The sequence below is a fragment of the Cydia splendana genome, chromosome 2 (genome assembly GCF_910591565.1).
Source record: "Cydia splendana chromosome 2, ilCydSple1.2, whole genome shotgun sequence".
NCBI lineage: Eukaryota > Metazoa > Arthropoda > Insecta > Lepidoptera > Tortricidae > Cydia > Cydia splendana.
Genome location: NC_085961.1, coordinates 28589166 through 28607819, shown reverse-complemented (window position 1 = coordinate 28607819; position 18654 = coordinate 28589166). Strand labels below are relative to the sequence as shown.

At 40.3% G+C, this 18654-nt stretch overlaps 1 protein-coding gene and 1 long non-coding RNA gene across 2 annotated transcripts; both read right to left on the bottom strand.

Annotated features, from left to right (window-relative positions):
* Window positions 1–7439: 7439 nt before the first annotated feature.
* On the bottom strand, window positions 7440–9506 carry LOC134806084 (uncharacterized). The gene is made up of 2 exons (XR_010146462.1): window positions 9406–9506; window positions 7440–9123 (listed from the first exon to the last, which is right to left on the bottom strand). It is a non-coding gene; the product is annotated as an uncharacterized LOC134806084 (long non-coding RNA).
* A 3088-nt stretch (window positions 9507–12594) lies between these two features.
* Window positions 12595–18553, bottom strand: LOC134806056 (eukaryotic translation initiation factor 4E type 2). The gene is made up of 4 exons (XM_063779260.1): window positions 18072–18553; window positions 13699–13863; window positions 12961–13083; window positions 12595–12780 (listed from the first exon to the last, which is right to left on the bottom strand). Exons 1-4 carry the CDS (start codon window positions 18282–18284, stop codon window positions 12625–12627), a joined length of 657 nt encoding a protein of 218 aa, XP_063635330.1. The 5' UTR covers window positions 18285–18553; the 3' UTR covers window positions 12595–12624.
* Window positions 18554–18654: the final 101 nt, after the last annotated feature.

Genomic DNA, 18654 nt, shown 5'->3' with positions numbered 1-18654 from the left:
ATAATAAAATAGGTAAAAAAAAAATTGGGAACCGTAGCGACAAGTTACTTTAAAGTAGTGCCATCTAGTGATCATTGCGTGTTATAAGGAATTGAGGTACGGCACACCAAAATCGCAATATCAAAAGAGATATATTATTAATTAACTATATAAATATTTGGACGTGTACACTTGGTTACCTCTAGTTTGTAGCTTAGTTTGTGTTTTCTACCTTAATGCGAACAAAATAAAGTCGATATTTAAATGGTATGACCATCAGGTAACATTATTGGGCGGTGAGTTTTTAATATCAACTTTATTCTGTTCGCATAAGGTAGAAAATCAAATGTATAAAAACCACCAATCACAAACTAGAAGTACCTAATTTACCTGTAAATACGAAGTACCCCTACGTACTTTAGACTAATTAGACGTTCTATATTGAGATATCTTTCACTACTAAGGATAAGGTAGAAACCTAATCAACTAATCGGTTTCATCTGAAGGTCGCACTTTCACTTTCATGCCTTAGAATTCTGACAAATTTGACCGATTTCTGTCAAATTAGTAATGAGGGTTTCCGCGATCGAGTTTTTCACTAGATGACAGCACCGTGGCGAGAGGTCTAGCTGGCAATCCACCAATCATGTTTAACCATGTTTTTTTTATTGGTGGACTTTGACAGCAGCTGTCTAAAAGACCTCTCGTCAAGGTGCTGCCATCTAGTGAAAATCTCGATCGCGGAAACCATCATTCTCGTGTGTCCTCTATTATCTAATTCCGCCTTTAGGTAATTAGTAAACTACGATGTAATACATCCCTATGGAAACTTTAGCTTGGTCACCACCATTTGTATAGAAATTTACCTTCACCTTTTGTATATAAATTTACCTATTTCATTGATTTTAAGTGTATAACTGTCACATACGAAAGAAATAGTGACCAAGGCCTGCTGTGCCCAAGGCTGGGTAGGGCCAGTCTTCTGCATTCGCAGCAGACGCCAAAGCAAGTAGGCTGCCCGGATCACGGCGGTACCGGTAGAAATGTCTCGAGTAAACAAAAGATTGTGGTGGCCAAGTATACCTGCGTGAGGCCCATGTACATTAGAATGTACATATCAGATTCAAGGACTTTTTACAAGAAATAAAATATCATCTCCATTGTTCTATTCAATGTAATAATTTAATTACAATTCTTTAATCAACTTGATGTAAATCTTGTCAAAAGCTAATAACGTACTTTGGGCCTTACGATTACTAGTTGAAATCTGATTTAGATTTTGACTAGCGTTGAGACGTGGTGTTACTTGTGAAGTACACTAACGTAGTCTGTGTATAATAAATAATAAGTCAAGTCAATACTGACTACACGGGTTCATACAACACATTATTTCTCAAATGGTTTATGAGGGTATATTGCATCACCAACAAAGTTAACGAACTGATCAACATTAAATATGGCGACGGCAGCTGTCAAAATTTTAAATAATACGATGAATCCGACAGACAATATGATGGCCTAATATTATATTTGACACGGCAACTCTTACTAAATCAGTTTGTAAATTAGCTTATAATATTAATCAAAAACCCTTCCAATTTATTCTTTTTCTTTTCTTTTTCTTTAAGCAGGCAGGCAGTTGTGACAACTGATATTGCCTGTATCCAGTAATCATGAATAGTTATCGTTGTCAAGTAGATGTATAGATGTGCTTGTCTAATTTATTTTTAAATTGGTTCACATTTTGTGCAGAAACCACATCTTCGGGGAGTTTATTCCAATTTATTTGTGTTTTTCCTGTGTATTCAGTATTGGACTTTAAGAAGATGCCATAAGGTGTAATGTACACCGAAACGCTAAGTTTATTTAAAGCTTTATTAATAAACAGCGGCTTTTATTAATGAATTATCGAAGTTTAGGTAAATATTTTTTTTTGTATACTAATATAGTTTTTACAATTATATTTTTTCTTATATATAAGTTAAGTTTATTTAGTTTTAATTAGTGGGGTTCCCATACAGAAACATATCTTGCCAAGTATGAAATGGAGTTGCGTGAATTTTGTATATATATGTTACTTATCATGAATGGGGCTATTCATAAATTACGTCATTTCAAATCAGGGGGGGGGTCTGGACATCGGATGATGGTAGCATGACGTAGGAGGAAACGGGGTCATTCGAAGCATGATTTTTGGATGATTTGGGGGGGGGGGGGGGTGTCAAAAATCGATGACGTAATTTATGGACAGCCCCAATCGCGTAAATTTATATTTATTTATTCGTCCTTACCTAACGTTTTGAATTTGTCTTTGCGTTCTTGGCCAAAAACAAGAAGAAGAGGTAAATGAATGTAACTTTACGCTATGAAGAAAAAATAATTAAAATATAGACGGAAAATAAAGGGGACTCCATAGGTAAGACTGGCATTATTTTGTGCGTTTTTAATACTTTTGCTCATCATCCAAACTATGAAAGCAATCGATTAGGTATAATGTTTGAGCTAGTCGCTCGTAAGATAAATTTGGGGTAAATTCTTAAATAAACTAATTTTAAAAATAAGATCAGGTAACTAATTGGTATATTAAACTACTTTAAAACTTAACTCGGACGGTTAGCGAGTAGATGTGCTAGTTTTTAACCGAAGTTAGCTTAAATTGGGACTGAATCTAGTTTACGTTTTTTTATGTCGCAGCTAACCCTTACATCTTGTCACTTACCGTCTGAGTTAAGCGGTAGGTCTATAGACCGATGTTGTTTGTGACTTTCAAACCTACATAACTAAACTTGATCGGCCTAGGACTCGTTTCTCGAAACCTTGTACATTGGTCATCTGTACACATCGGTAACTCGTGGCATTTAGGTAGCACTTAAAAGATTAGTTTAATTAATTTCCTTTTTTTAGTGGTTTCTTTTTCTCGACTCGTATAGGAAGAACATTGTCACATCACTAGTCTGTGCCTGCTACCTAAATTCCACGAGTTACCGATGTGTGCTCATCACTAATCTTTTAAGTGCTACCTAAATGCCACGAGTTACCGATGTGTAGTCATCTGATATATCGGAATGGCTATGATGGTCAAAAACATCTGAACATGCACTCTAACGTCTTGATAATAGAGGCTTTGTTCAGATCTTTGTGAACAGCTGGGGGCCTAGCCAAGTTGACGATCGTTTGCAGAAACGAAACGCTATTGTCTCTCTATAGAAGAGTGCTTCTACTAGTGTGAATGAGACAGCGTTTTGTTTCATTTCTCTGCAAACGATTGTCATTTTGACTAGGCCCCCTGGGCCGCTCCAATATGACGAATCCGATGGCGACTGTACCCTTTAAAACTAGTGGAAGACCCTTTCTAATAAAAAGAGTTAAAAAGAGACATCGCTATCACAAATTTCGAGAAACGTGTTTTGTATCAAAGAGCATTTAAATAGAGAGAAAAATTAAAAAGAGTTTGAAGTCTAGCGATCAGAATAGATCTACAACACACCACGTAGAATGTATGGATAGATGTGAGATCTTCTTACTAACATTTATCACTGATAATACTTGTTTTCTGAAATGTTTGCTTTTTGCAAAATGGCGATGTCCAGGTGTCTTTTTTTATTGAAACATAAAATCATATTATTTCGTTTTTAGGCATAATTAAACTTCGCGTCTGATTACATCTGAACTTTCTTTTATACGCCAGATAATAAGATGGCACACAATCTTAGATTGGGCGATCGGACTATTATTTTGATATCAGTAGAAATATAAGATAGGTACGTCATGTTATGTGTGATAAATGTTAGTACTAGAAGAGGGTGTGGTAGTTGTTATCAAATAACCAATAATTATTTTTGATCACATAAGAAATAATATATAGAAGGCAAATATATAGAAGAATAAAAACGCGCCTGCTTCCTAAGAAAGTTAAAAATATAGTGATTGATTTCCACATACCATGACTACTTGACTAGTCCGTTTTTTTTTTCAGATTAGAAAGTTTTTAACCACAAAAGCAGCGGTAACTATTTTCCTCTAAAATTATAGTGTCGTTTATATATTATTGTACCGTAACATTAAATATCATAGGAACATTACGAACCCTACCATTTTGGAAGAAAAAGTTAATTACCACTACTATTGAGGTTAGAAAAATACTAATCTTGAAAAAAACGGGGTATAGTAAAGGACAAGGTGTGGAGGACGGACATTTAAGGTAGGGCCAAACTGAGCCCACGTACGCAACGTATGCAATGCATTATGAAATCTGGACCCTGAAATTTTTATGCTTAGAAACATACTTGTCATACGCAACGGCAACGCACAAATATGTTTCTAAGCACAAACAATAAAGATTATGATTAAGAATAGAAATTTTAGGGTCCAGATTTCATAATGCATTGCATACGTTGCGAACGTGGGGCTCAGTTTTCCCCTACCTATCTATAGTTTCACAGAAACATTTTGTCGCTTCCAATTCTGTGCAAACTTACTTTAGACGAACTTAACAAATATTCCTTTTGAATAAGAGATAAAACTACCACGCCCACGAAACGAATATCATTGGAAACATTGTGATGGATAAAACGAAATATCAATGGGTACTATTTGATATCCCTATGCCGCGTGCATATCACCGTAGCGTAAGTCAAGTTGCCAAATGTACATAGATTACTGTATGTGTATAGGTTAGGTGGGTGTCAGATTAGGCTGTGGACATGTGGTACAATAGATCTTATTGGTGTAATTATAGGGTTCATTTTGGTTTGATGGATGCAATAGTTTCATTTAAGTTCAGATTTGTAAAAGCTGAGGCTTTAGGCATTACTTTATTATAGAGTTATTCGTTGTAGAAGATTTTTAAAGACTAATGATAATTCTTGCTTTGAATTTGAATGCTGATGCAGATGGCGTTATACGACATTAAAACATTATGCAATAATTTTGGTTGATGAAAGTTGACGCATGACAATTAATTAGCCAGAAACAGCAAAACACAGCGCCATCTACTTGAGCTATAAATCTCAGGGCACGGTTTTTTCTTAGATTTTACAACTTTTTACAGTCAATAACTATTTGGTTTACCTACATATATTTTATGTTCATTGGTCACATTTTTGTTTTCTAATAATTGTTCGCTCTTGTAATATTATACTGTGGATGTCCATGGTAAAGTGTAAAAGCGACCATTTAGTTCCATTACTTTATAAATAAATATTTGACTGTTGAATATATTTTTGAAGATGCGAACGAACTAGGCGCGTAAATACAGAGTACCTACGGCCTAATTAAAGTAGCTAAAGGTCACATATGACGGAAATGTGTCAGACGCTACACATTACAGATTAATTTTTGTTTGTGTTGTAGTGTAGAGGAAGGTTGATGTTCAAACTTCGGTTCGGTTAAAAGTCATTTACCAGCAATTTTAAATATAGTAGTTTGTCAAAGGACTGTCTCATTTCAATCATAGACAGAGAGAATCATACTATCTTTGACTTGCACTACTACTAGCACCCAAAAGAAAAGGATGAGCATAGTTTTCCTGGTTCAAACTTACTGACAAATTGGTTTGACCAACTATAGTTGATGTTTGTTTGAGTTTATCTCTACTAGACTCGAAATAAATAGTGCAAACTATATACTGCCATATAATTTTTTTGTTTTCTATTTTTCTCGCCTTGCTTTTGGCGTTTTTTTTGTCGACATAAAGCGTGCTTCCATTTCGAATCATTTAGAAAGATGCAGAGTAAAATTACCGGTGACATAAAACCCTGTATATGTGTGTATGATCTCACACATATCCGTCCACAACAGTCCCGACATGTGTTCACAGCTCAGTGTACGTAAAGTAAGGTAGCCTATTCCTAGACGTAACTAGGTAATTAGGTACAGTGCGAGATTATTGTAGTAGCGAATATCATTTATTTTTATTTCAAATAACGTGTCTGTTGAAATTTGATGTATTAAAGTATATTTTCTAGACAAAATTGTGGCTTAATTACTTGAGGTCTAAATTCATTAATAATGTACTTTTTTTAGCTTATCTATCCTGGCTTTTTTATAATACTCATGGACAAATTTAGAGGAACGTAAAAAAAAGTTTCATTAATTACTGATTTTGAAATTGCTTTAGGTGCGGTAATCCAGTAATGAAACCCTTCTTTGCTTCCTCTAAATTAGTCTAAATTTGTCCATGAGTAGGTATATCTATATAACATTTTTCTTATTTAAGTTTCCAGAACTAAAAAAAGGATACCTACATTTCAAAAATTAGCTTTTGATTCTCTTAACTTCATGATGTCCACAGGAAAGAGGCCAACGAGTTAACCATGCAATTAAATGTGTATCACCCATATGGTAAATACACATCAGGAGCTTAATAGAAAGAAAACCACGTTTGAAAGTATACAAAGGCTGATTCTTTATTTTCAGTAAACCAGTTTAAACTGTACAAGAACTATGGGCGACACAACACATTCTCACAATTACAAAATTTGATATTCACTCAATTTCACTATTATATACACTGCGCGTTGTGAGAATGGAACTGCTGAATCGCATGAGCGATTTAGACATGGTTACAGCGAAAACCCAATAGATGTCGCATTAGTATGTGTAAAAATAATAAAAGGCTTTTTGACGTTAAATTGATGTCACTAAGTGTTAGGTATCTACAATGATATTATATTACTTTAGATAGGTTATACTTATACATAAGGAGCACAAAAATACTTCCATGTTTATTTAATTACCTACAAATGGATCTGTTTTTGTTGATTAATTTTCGTATACATTTTTAGGGTTCCGTACCCAAAGGGTAAAACGGGACCCTATTACTAAGACTTCGCTGTCCGTCCGTCCGTCCGTCCGTCCGTCCGTCCGTCTGTCACCAGGCTGTATCTCACGAACCGTGATAGCTAGACAGTTGAAATTTTCACAGATGATGTATTTCTGTTGCCGCTATAACAACAAATACTAAAAACAGAATAAAATAAAGATTTAAATGGGGCTCCCATACAACAAATGTGATTTTTGACCAAAGTTAAGCAACGTCGGGAGTGGTCAGTATTTGGATGGGTGACCGTTTTTTTTTTTGCTTTTTTTTTGTTTTTTTTTTTGCATTATGGTACGGAACCCTTCGTGCGCGAGTCCGACTCGCACTTGCCCGGTTTTATTGTTACACTTTCTTTTTCCATGTGCGGAAGCTCGTTAGTACGTGCACAGTTAAAGCTTGCCTAGGTGCCACTAAAGAGCAACTGTACAATTTAAGCACTTTGATTTTGGAATGCATATAACCTATCTGAAGTTATAATATCATTGTGGTCTAAACAATTTAACAGTCACAAAACCTTAATTATTTCACCCGTCAATGGCTATGGAAGTATGTAGTGAGGCACAGCTACAAAATAATTCGTAATCTCACTCAGTTTCATTTCAGTCAACTTATCTAAAACTTTCAATCCATTTATACTATATTTTTAAAACTGCCAACTTGGCTTCAAATCATACAACATACTTATGAACTACGTCCATACAATATCATCCAATTTGTATTAATAAATATTGATTGAAACTATTACACTGAGAGTTCTTTTGGAAACTACTTGAATATATCGACAAAAAATGAAAAATACACAATGACAAGACAAAACAGTGTTATAAAATGGCCAGTGCATATACATATAGTACACTATATCCCTAATGAGAGCTACAAAAACATTTAGATGGAATTTTATGAAAACGTAACTACATACATTGGGTACTCTGAAAATGAAAATATGCCACTGTTCTAGTGGTGCGTCCACACTAAGCAACGAACAAAAACCGAGAGGAACGCAGCCATATGACAGCAATATATCAGTACATAAGGTATCTACAGACGGTGCAACAAATGGCATGCGATTTTAGATAATTGCCGGCTACAATGCAGCAGATCGCAATTTATTGCAAATCGCATGCGATTATCGGTGACCGGTAAGTTTGTACTCAAAGGAAATTAGTTAGCTGTGCGTTTGCTCGGTGTGGACGGATCGTAAGTATGATTATTGTAACTTTATCAGACATAATATTAAAACCTGTTCAAATATAGAAATATGGCAGCTTTGTACCGCGCCGTGCCGTTCTGTAAGTGTTGGAAGATCGTGTTTTGCATTTTTTAAAATACTTAGTAAAAAAATGGCGCTACGTCCAAAAGACGCTGAAAATGAGTGAGAGTTCACGAGCTATTGTTTACATTGTATTGCATATACAACCGGATCGACAACATACTCAATACATTATGAGTTATTGCTAGCGCGATTCAGTGTTACCACCAATAAAGCTATTAACAAAAAACATAACCTCAAAATTTATTTCAAAATAGTCGTTTTAATGAACTTTCTCGCATCTATTTATTTGATAATGATTTTATACTAGTTTATTTATAACCCAAGCTTTTACAATATTTATTGTGCGTCACAGATAGGAAATGATTAGTAAAATTATTATTTAACTAGGTAACAATTCTTATTACTAATAGTGATATTTTTCAGTCTGTTTAAGGGTGTAGACACAAGATATTTCATTAAATGATGTATTTGAGGTTATATTTAGTAATTTAAAAGTTATATTTGTGGCAACTATAGTTCATATCAATTAAGTTTTAAAAGTATTGGTGGAGCGATATAACCATCCGTGCGATCTGAATATATAAGTATGTAAAACGCTACTTTTGTTTTAAATTTAAAGGTATATTTTGATTAATTTTAATTTAGACGTTTTTACAGATATATCCAAATTTTAATCCGATCTTTAAATGCCAAAACCAATAATCCATCTCTGTATCAAATTGCTACTTAATATCACGCGTAAAAGAGACAGCAAGATCGCTTTAGTTCTAGTAACGTATGTTCATTGAATTCCGATATCTCTGCACCCATACTATTACAAACCGAACTATAAAATCCTACGAAACATGAAATTTTTACCTCCCTCCTTTTCTAAAAGCTTGGGATAAAGAGGGATAAAAAACTTCGTATTTCGCCGAACCCTCAAGGCAAACAGCGATCCAGTCACAGGTTTCTAATGAAGTATCTGGGCGCCACCGATTTCTGCTGAGATATAACGCAGGTAAATGCGTTGGTTTACCTCGACGTGTCGTGTCGGGCCTGTACGGGGATACTGTAAAAACAAAAAAGTAGTCTTATAAAAACATTAGATACACAATTTTTTCCGAGAGCATGATACTTTATTTAGGAACAGTAATCTTAGGGAGATCGCAGTTGAGGTCTGATTTTACGCAGATACAGCCACCTCCGTTACAGCCGTTCTTGCGCTCATAAAAAACTCAGAAGGGCGGGGCCACTTCGTTCATCATTCTTGTTGGGATGAGTCCTGTTCGGTATTTTTCCATCCAGGGGAACAGAGGGGGCAGCTGTAGGTGTGGGAGAGGGACACACGTACCTGCAGGACACGCACGGCACACGGGGAGGGCGCGGGCTACGAGCGCTCGTCGTCGGGGCGAGGGGCGGGGTGCTCCTTGTACTGGAGGGGCACGGAGGGGGCAGCTGTAGGTGTGGGAGAGGGACACACGTACCTGCAGGACACGCACGGCACACGGGGAGGGCGCGGGCTACGAGCGCTCGTCGTCGGGGCGAGGGGCGGGGTGCTCCTTGTACTGGAGGGGCACGGAGGGGGCAGCTGTAGGTGTGGGAGAGGGACACACGTACCTGCAGGACACGCACGGCACACGGGGAGGGCGCGGGCTACGAGCGCTCGTCGTCGGGGCGAGGGGCGGGGTGCTCCTTGTACTGGAGGGGAACGGAGGGGGCAGCTGTAGGTGTGGGAGAGGGACACACGTACCTGCAGGACACGCACGGCACACGGGGAGGGCGCGGGCTACGAGCGCTCGTCGTCGGGGCGAGGGGCGGGGTGCTCCTTGTACTGGAGGGGGCAGCTGTAGGTGTGGGAGAGGGACACACGTACCTGCAGGACACGCACGGCACACGGGGAGGGCGCGGGCTACGAGCGCTCGTCGTCGGGGCGAGGGGCGGGGTGCTCCTTGTACTGGAGGGGCACGGAGGGGGCAGCTGTAGGTGTGAGAGAGGGACACACGTACCTGCAGGACACGCACGGCACACGGGGAGGGCGCGGGCTACGAGCGCTCGTCGTCGGGGCGAGGGGCGGGGTGTTCCTTGTACAGGGGCCTATTTCTCGTAACTATTAGTTTATGAGTTTATTAGTTACTAGTGTAAAAATTACAAGTATTAATATTTTATGTTTCTCAAATAATTTTACTAGACTAGTCACTAATAGTAGCGGACTAATAATATTATTGGTGTAGTTTGGCTTAATGCATCACCACCCTTGCCATTTGGCCAATTAAAAAAAACCGGGCAAGTGCGAGTCGGACTCGCGCACGAAGGGTTCCGTACCATAATGCAAAAAAAAAAAACTAAAAAAAAAGTAAAAAAAAAACGGTCACCCATCCAAGTACTGACCACTCCCGAGTCGACGTTGCTTAACTTTGGTCAAAAATTACGTTTGTTGTATGGGAGCCCCATTTAAATCTTTATTTTATTCTGTTTTTAGTATTTGTTGTTATAGCGGCAACAGAAATACATCATCTGTGAAAATTTCAACTGTCTAGCTATCACGGTTCGTGAGATACAGCCTGGTGACAGACGGACGGACGGACGGACGGACAGCGAAGTCTTAGTAATAGGGTCCCGTTTTACCCTTTGGGTACGGAACCCTAAAAAACTTCCCGCGTATTGTTGCTGTCGTTTGACGTGCACTTTTGCGCTAATAGCGGGACAACTCAGAAAAACATAATATTATAATAAAAATGGACCTACAATTGACGGTATTAAGAAATGATCCATATTTTCTGGCCATTTAACCAAATCTGGAAACATTTCCTGCACAATAGAATTCACCGCTGAATTTACAGCACGACATACACTACTTTTCGAAACACCGTGCATATCGGCTACTGCGTGAGCTCCAGTGCCCATCCAATGTAAAGTAACAAGAATCATTAACTTCGACGACAAAGCTTGATTTCTTTCCGTAAGTCTTTCTAAACTAGGCCCAATGGCTAAAATCAGCTCTTCCAGTTTCACACTAGACAGCCGGAACTCATTAAATGCAAAGGCCCCTTGAAGTATTTCGTAGTTATTCCTCGGAAGGAAAACTCTTCGGCGACGAATAACTATTATTTCGTCGTCTGAACTGTCGGAATCTGACCACATTTTAAATTGGTTACTAATAAATTTAGCTAATAGTTTTTACAAGCCTTTTGAGCTTAATAGCTTTACGCATGTAATTTACAAGTGTAATTATTAGCGTACTCTTTTGTGAAACCAAACAGTATTTACTCTTGTTATTATTAGCTAATATTTATTAGTTGGTGACTAGTATCTAATAATTTACAAGTGTAGCTTCGAGAAACGCAAACTTGTAAACTTGTAACAAGTATTATCTCATGGACTAATATTATCAGTCTAATAACGTACGAGAAATAGGCCCCTGGAGGGGAACGGAGGGGGCAGCTGTAGGTGTGGGAGAAGGACACACGTACCTGCAGGACACGCACGGCACACGGGGAGGGCGCGGGCTACGAGCGCTCGTCGTCGGGGCGAGGGGCGGGGTGCTCCTTGTACTGGAGGGGCACGGAGGGGGCAGCTGTAGGTGTGGGAGAAGGACACACGTACCTGCAGGACACGCACGGCACACGGGGAGGGCGCGGGCTACGAGCGCTCGTCGTCGGGGCGAGGGGCGGGGTGCTCCTTGTACTGGAGGGGCACGGAGGGGGCAGCTGTAGGTGTGGGAGAGGGACACACGTACCTGCAGGACACGCACGGCACACGGGGAGGGCGCGGGCTACGAGCGCTCGTCGTCGGGGCGAGGGGCGGGGTGCTCCTTGTACTGGAGGGGCACGGAGGGGGCAGCTGTAGGTGTGGGAGAGGGACACACGTACCTGCAGGACACGCACGGCACACGGGGAGGGCGCGGGCTACGAGCGCTCGTCGTCGGGGCGAGGGGCGGGGTGCTCCTTGTACTGGAGGGGCACGGAGGGGGCAGCTGTAGGTGTGGGAGAGGGACACACGTACCTGCAGGACACGCACGGCACACGGGGAGGGCGCGGGCTACGAGCGCTCGTCGTCGGGGCGAGGGGCGGGGTGCTCCTTGTACTGGAGGGGCACGGAGGGGGCAGCTGTAGGTGTGGGAGAGGGACACACGTACCTGCAGGACACGCACGGCACACGGGGAGGGCGCGGGCTACGAGCGCTCGTCGTCGGGGCGAGGGGCGGGGTGCTCCTTGTACTGGAGGGGCACGGAGGGGGCAGCTGTAGGTGTGGGAGAGGGACACACGTACCTGCAGGACACGCACGGCACACGGGGAGGGCGCGGGCTACGAGCGCTCGTCGTCGGGGCGAGGGGCGGGGTGCTCCTTGTACTGGAGGGGCACGGAGGGGGCAGCTGTAGGTGTGGGAGAGGGACACACGTACCTGCAGGACACGCACGGCACACGGGGAGGGCGCGGGCTACGAGCGCTCGTCGTCGGGGCGAGGGGCGGGGTGCTCCTTGTACTGGAGGGGCACGGAGGGGGCAGCTGTAGGTGTGGGAGAGGGACACACGTACCTGCAGGACACGCACGGCACACGGGGAGGGCGCGGGCTACGAGCGCTCGTCGTCGGGGCGAGGGGCGGGGTGCTCCTTGTACTGGAGGGGCACGGAGGGGGGCAGCTGCAGCACGCGCCGCAGCGTGTCATGCACGCGCGTCGCCGCCTCGCGGTCCGAGGCCGTCCGGTGCCAGACGGCTAAGTGGTCCTCCTGTAAGATTATATCGTTAGTGAGGTACTTGACGGCGAGAGATACTAAAACGCGTCATAACAAATATTGTAGCCGTAAAAGAACATGCACAGAGCGTCTGGATTTGGATGCCTAGCTAGGCCAAAGGGCTCACTACGCTTTCTCAAAGCTCGTTTAAAAACGGCAGAGACATAATCATACCTGGAAGCGCACGGATAGCACGACGCCACAGATTTCTCGGCCAACCATGAACTGCTCGCCGAGCATGGCCATGCAGAGGTCCTCCCAGGCGCGTCCCGTCTGCGTCTTGCGAAGACGAACCGTCTGCAATATGCATCCATTTAAATATAACAAAAGACGCGCGCTAACACCTAGTGGCTTATATCGGAAACTTAAACATGACATTCACACTTCAAGCCAATAAGAAGTCGCTACTCGCGTACAGTTCGTGTGTTTGTGTGTGTGTACGCCCCCTATGGCTCTCTATGGTCTGTAACCTTGTGGCTCCGCTAGCTGGCGCGGATGCACGGAGCGGGGCCCCAAGCACGCGGGTGCCATTGTAGCATTGGCGCAGTGCGCTCACCACCTCCGTGCAACCGCGCACCTAGGTACCACCAGGTAGGACGCCATAAATCGGACCTTACACTGATTTAAACTTTCACAATTTTCACACATTATTATTTACTTTATGGTGATGATGCATTCCTGTTATCCCTCATTAGGGACGTAGGGCTCGCAGAAGAATCCTCCATTTGTCGCGATCTTGAGCGGCTACTTCCAGCTCTTTCCGGCTTTTCCTTTCAATTATTTACTTTACCGGGATTTAATCGCGTATACTTATGCGTTAAATTACCTCCGACGTTTCGAGATCTTCTAGCTGAGAGTTGCAACATCTTATAGCTGGGCGAGTTTTTCGAGCTACCTGCTAGTACAACTCACCCATTTGCCACCGTTGACATTAGCCGGGTCCTCCCACATGGGCTTGATGCCCAGTTTGAAGAGGTGCAGGTCGGACAGCGGGGGCAGGTCGGCCGGCCGCGCGAGGTGCGCGTACAGGCCCCACCACTGCTCCACGCTGCCCACGCGACCCACCAGACGGAGCGCCTGCAATAATGTTATAATATCGAAACCAGGCCAGGATTATGTGTAATAGGCATCGGCATATGGCAGTAATTTATTTAGGTCACAACCAAAACTCACTAATTACAAAAAAAAACCAGTCAAGTGCGAGTCGGACTCGCGTTTCAAGGGTTCCGTATAGGTATTAGCCAATTTTTAACAATGTATTTTTTTATGTGGAATGTGAATGAAAAGTCTTCATAAAACCCGTAGGGGGCGAAACAAAAACTAAGTAAGTGCGACTCACGCTTGACTGCACATTTCAAATAGAGTTTCCTGTCATCTATAGGTAAAGAACTATTTTGTGTCTTTTTTCAAAATTTTATACCCAGTAGTTTCGGAGATAAAGGGGGGGAAGGTCGGACAGACAGACAGACACACGAGTGATCCTATAAGGGTTCCTTTTTTTCCTTCTGAGGTATGGAATTAATGAATTTTGGTTGTCACCTGACGATTTGTGCTAGTATTAGGACCGATGCTAGAGGTTAAAAATCCCCAAAGATTTATTCTTTAAACTTGATGCAATCTTTAGTATATTTAATTGTTACCTACTAAGTAATAATTTTAAGCAGGCAAATTAAATGTGTGTGTGTATAAACGTAACATGCATTATATTAATAAAAATAATAATTACCTACTTGAAACATAAATCAGACTCCCAAACAACAACTTAACAAAAAAGTTTACTTGCTTTGTCGCCTTATGAATCATTAGTGCCTAAATCTGTTTGCTTTCACAATATTCCTATTATGCTTATGTCAGACACTAAATTGTTAAATATGCACAATATCACAGATTAATAAATAATTACTACGTAACAGATACTTCATTCCCAAACAAAAGCGAAAATACCTACGCTATGATAGCCTACAAAACCTTAATAATAATACCTGCTGCTCAGGACAAGAAGAAATGTACCATAAGTACGCGCACAAAGAGTCGAGACTGTGTTGCCCGCCGTGCGAGTCACGTGCTAACGCGTCATCGTAAGAATGCGCTAGGGTTGTAGGCATCTATGATGATTATTGTAATAAAACGAATGTTGCGGATCAACCATATTTTTTATTAGTCAATCAAATATGTTTTAGTTTTATATAATGATTTATATTTTTTTCCCTTCTCGGAATTCTCTGTTATTAAATTTTATAGTTGTAAACATCCTAAATTGCGTAAATAATTCTAATAAATACTCAGGAGCAAAGCAACGGAAAATCAACGGTTTTTATAGTTGTAATACGGTGCTACCAGGCCGATTAATTATTACGTCGTCAAAATTATTTAAAAATACTTTTTCTAACCCGTCAATATAATTAGCCTGATGACAGTAACAAAGAATCATGGAAATAATGGCAGGGGTGCGAAACTCCTGACTTCGGCCAAACTCGGCTCCGCTCGGCTCAGCATTGCTCCGAGCAATTATTAGGGTTGGCACCACTTGACTTCCTTTTTGCGTACACAACCAAAGATAAGATAATCACTTGATTTTTGACAACCCTAAATTGCCGAAAGGGATAGGGCTATATATTAGAAAGGGATAGCATGATTCGACCCTGAACCGCTGTCAAACTTCGGTTTTGTAGGAAGTTTCCTTTCTGTACGGTAGTACTATTATTTATTCTGTGATAATGGTATCAAAGGAACATACTTATATGTTAATACGATTCTAAAAAATGGCCCAATCTCAGTATAAACATTAGGATTATTAATATATTCAATAAAATAAAAGTGCAAAATTCTCCAATCGGCCATTTTGACTGAAACGCGAATCAGAAGCGAGCTAAGAATTGACGTCATCAATCCATGACATATTTCTTAGAGCAACATAGACAACCTCATTGACTGTAATCCATTACGTCCTCACCAAAGAGTTTGGAGGTTAAAAAAAAAATATTTCGCCACTAAAAATTTATTACGCCCAAAAAATATTATTACACAATATAAAGTAAATATTTATTTGTTATTATATAAATAAAATGCTAAATAATACGATATTTCACCAAAAAACTTTTTAAATTATTTGGCTGAATGGAACTATCATTGCTATGTTGGCTGTCGTAACTAGAAAAAAATTATAATTAAAAAACCGGGCAAGTGCGAGTCGGACTCGCGCACGAAGGGTTCCGTACCATAATGCAAAAAAAAAAAAACAAAAAAAAAAGCAAAAAAAACGGTCACCCATCCAAGTACTGACCACTCCCGACGTTGCTTAACTTTGGTCAAAAATCACGTTTGTTGTATGGGAGCCCCATTTAAATCTTTATTTTATTCTGTTTTTAGTATTTGTTGTTATAGCGGCAACAGAAATACATCATCTGTGAAAATTTCAACTGTCTAGCTATCACGGTTCGTGAGATACAGCCTGGTGACAGACGGACGGACGGACGGACGGACGGACGGACGGACGGACGGACGGACGGACGGACGGACGGACGGACGGACAGCGAAGTCTTAGTAATAGGGTCCCGTTTTACCCTTTGGGTACGGAACCCTAAAAAGTAAATCCGGCGCTCGGTGATTTTCACTCAAAATTTACATGTGTCAAATAATTCATCTTAAATTGCAACCGTGTGAGAGTTTTTGTATAAAACAAGTTATTGTGAAAATTTTTTGTAATGTATTTATCATCCCTAATTGTATGTAATACATGGTGCTGAATTAACTATATCATTCGGATTCAAGGGAAATTCGAAACTGTAAGTATGTAAACAATGTCTACCACCCTACCACCAACTAATTTATGACGTCACAAATGGCGTGCGAGGCGTTTTCGCGCGAGGTTTAAACTAGCTATAATAAAATGCAATTATTTATGTTAAATCTTATGAGTATAGCTGAAATATTGTGTTTTTCGGAACCAATACAAGTGTACCGACAATATTAAAAGGGATTTCAAAATTTGTCATCAGGCCAATTCTTAAACGTTTCAGGTGGGACCTTTAGCCCGCCATAAAAAGATGAATTCTTTATTATAGGCTTTTTCCTTTGTTTTTTGACTTTTACACCCATTTACTGCACAATAATTACGTGGTTTCGGCATTTCGAAGCGTAAGCGCGGGAAACGTGCGGTGCGAGCGTTCAGGCGGGCGTTCGGCGGCCCTCTGTCGGTTGTATCGTCGACGATACGCCGAGCGGTAGGCATATAGCGCGTGGCCTTGAGCGTGTGACGGAGGCCTGACAATATGCACATTTTTCAGAAATAACTTAAAACCCTTCTTTGCATGCTTTTATTTTTGCCCAAAATGAATATGTGTCACTGTCACGTAATTGTTTACTGATTCTGGGAAAAATAATAAAAAAATTATAACATCAATTTTTACTGCAAAATCAGTGTTAGAAATTGAATAGGCTAATTTATATCACATCACTTAATCGCTTCATTTCTGTCGGACCTCAAAAGTGAGGGCTTGGCTACCATTTTGGAGACTACAGATTTTTTGACCCTGAATTCATTTATTATGACACAAATTGTAAATAAAATATATGAAATGTGTTGTTCTTAGAAAAAATATACCAGTTATTTTAATGGTTGTTATAATACTCATACTTAATGGTTCTATTGGCACAAATATGTTATAAAAGTTATTCTTATTGGCAACCAACAAAGTTATTTACTTTACATGAGATTATTTAAATTAAAGGAATTAGTAAAAAGAGTCAGAATGAAATATTGTTAAAAATCTGATACAGATTGACCAACCTAATCCAAAAGTAACTAAACTGTTTCTCTTGGCTGGGTATTAGTTGACAATGTCCAATTGCCCATGCTAATATGTGAATAAATATTTAGATACTCAGAAAATATCCATGACTCCATCACACAAAGACATATTCTTATCGAAATACAAACCCCCAAGCCCAGCTTTATGGGTAAGATCACTACTGAAAACCTATGTGGCTGCACTGAGATTAATAAATCTTACAAATAGATTTAAGACCTAATTAGAGTAATTGTTGGTTTATGTAATGTAAATTCTATACATTGTTATGTTTTTTGTATGAACTACGAGCATTTATTGTGATAAGACTTTAGTATAAGATTCAAACTAATTGCTATACCCTGTCCGGGTTCATGTTCATATATGTGTACCTTGTGTACTTATAATGTTGTACATGATTGCAATAATTAAAAATGATTAACCACTAAAATTAAGGTAAGTATTTTTATATTGTTGAAAGTTATAGTAAATGGTTACCTGGCTGTAGCCGGAGCGCGCGGCGGCACCTCGTCGCGAGAACCACATCCAGTAGTTGTACTCAAGTTTGTGCTCATTGGGGGGTACCACTGGCGGGATTGCCTCCTCCAACGCTCGCTCGTCATCCTCATTGTGGTTCTGCGCCCCGCCTTCGCCAGATCGTCGCTCCGGAACATTCAAATTGTAAAATTTGCACATTTTTCTTTCAGTCATGTTATTTTAAATATTGTACTAACATGTTTCACTAACGGCCTAACCTAGTACACGTTGCGGTTTCTCGGGTGTCCGGGTGCTTACGTTAATAAATTTGTTATTATTTACTAAAGTGGCTAAAGTAATTAACTTATACGTTATTAATAGAATCTCTCAATTTGTTAATTTATCTAAATCAGCCTATTATTTCCTCTTTTTCTGTTTATAACCTTTTTCTATCCGTCATCAGAATTCAAACTGTCAAATGTCAGCAGCATGGGGTTCAGTCTTACTGAATTGGATTACAATATATTGAAGAGTGAGTGAAATAGATATCAATGATGGATGTACAGTCTAAAGTGAGATGGCAGACTTAATTACGTAACTTTTA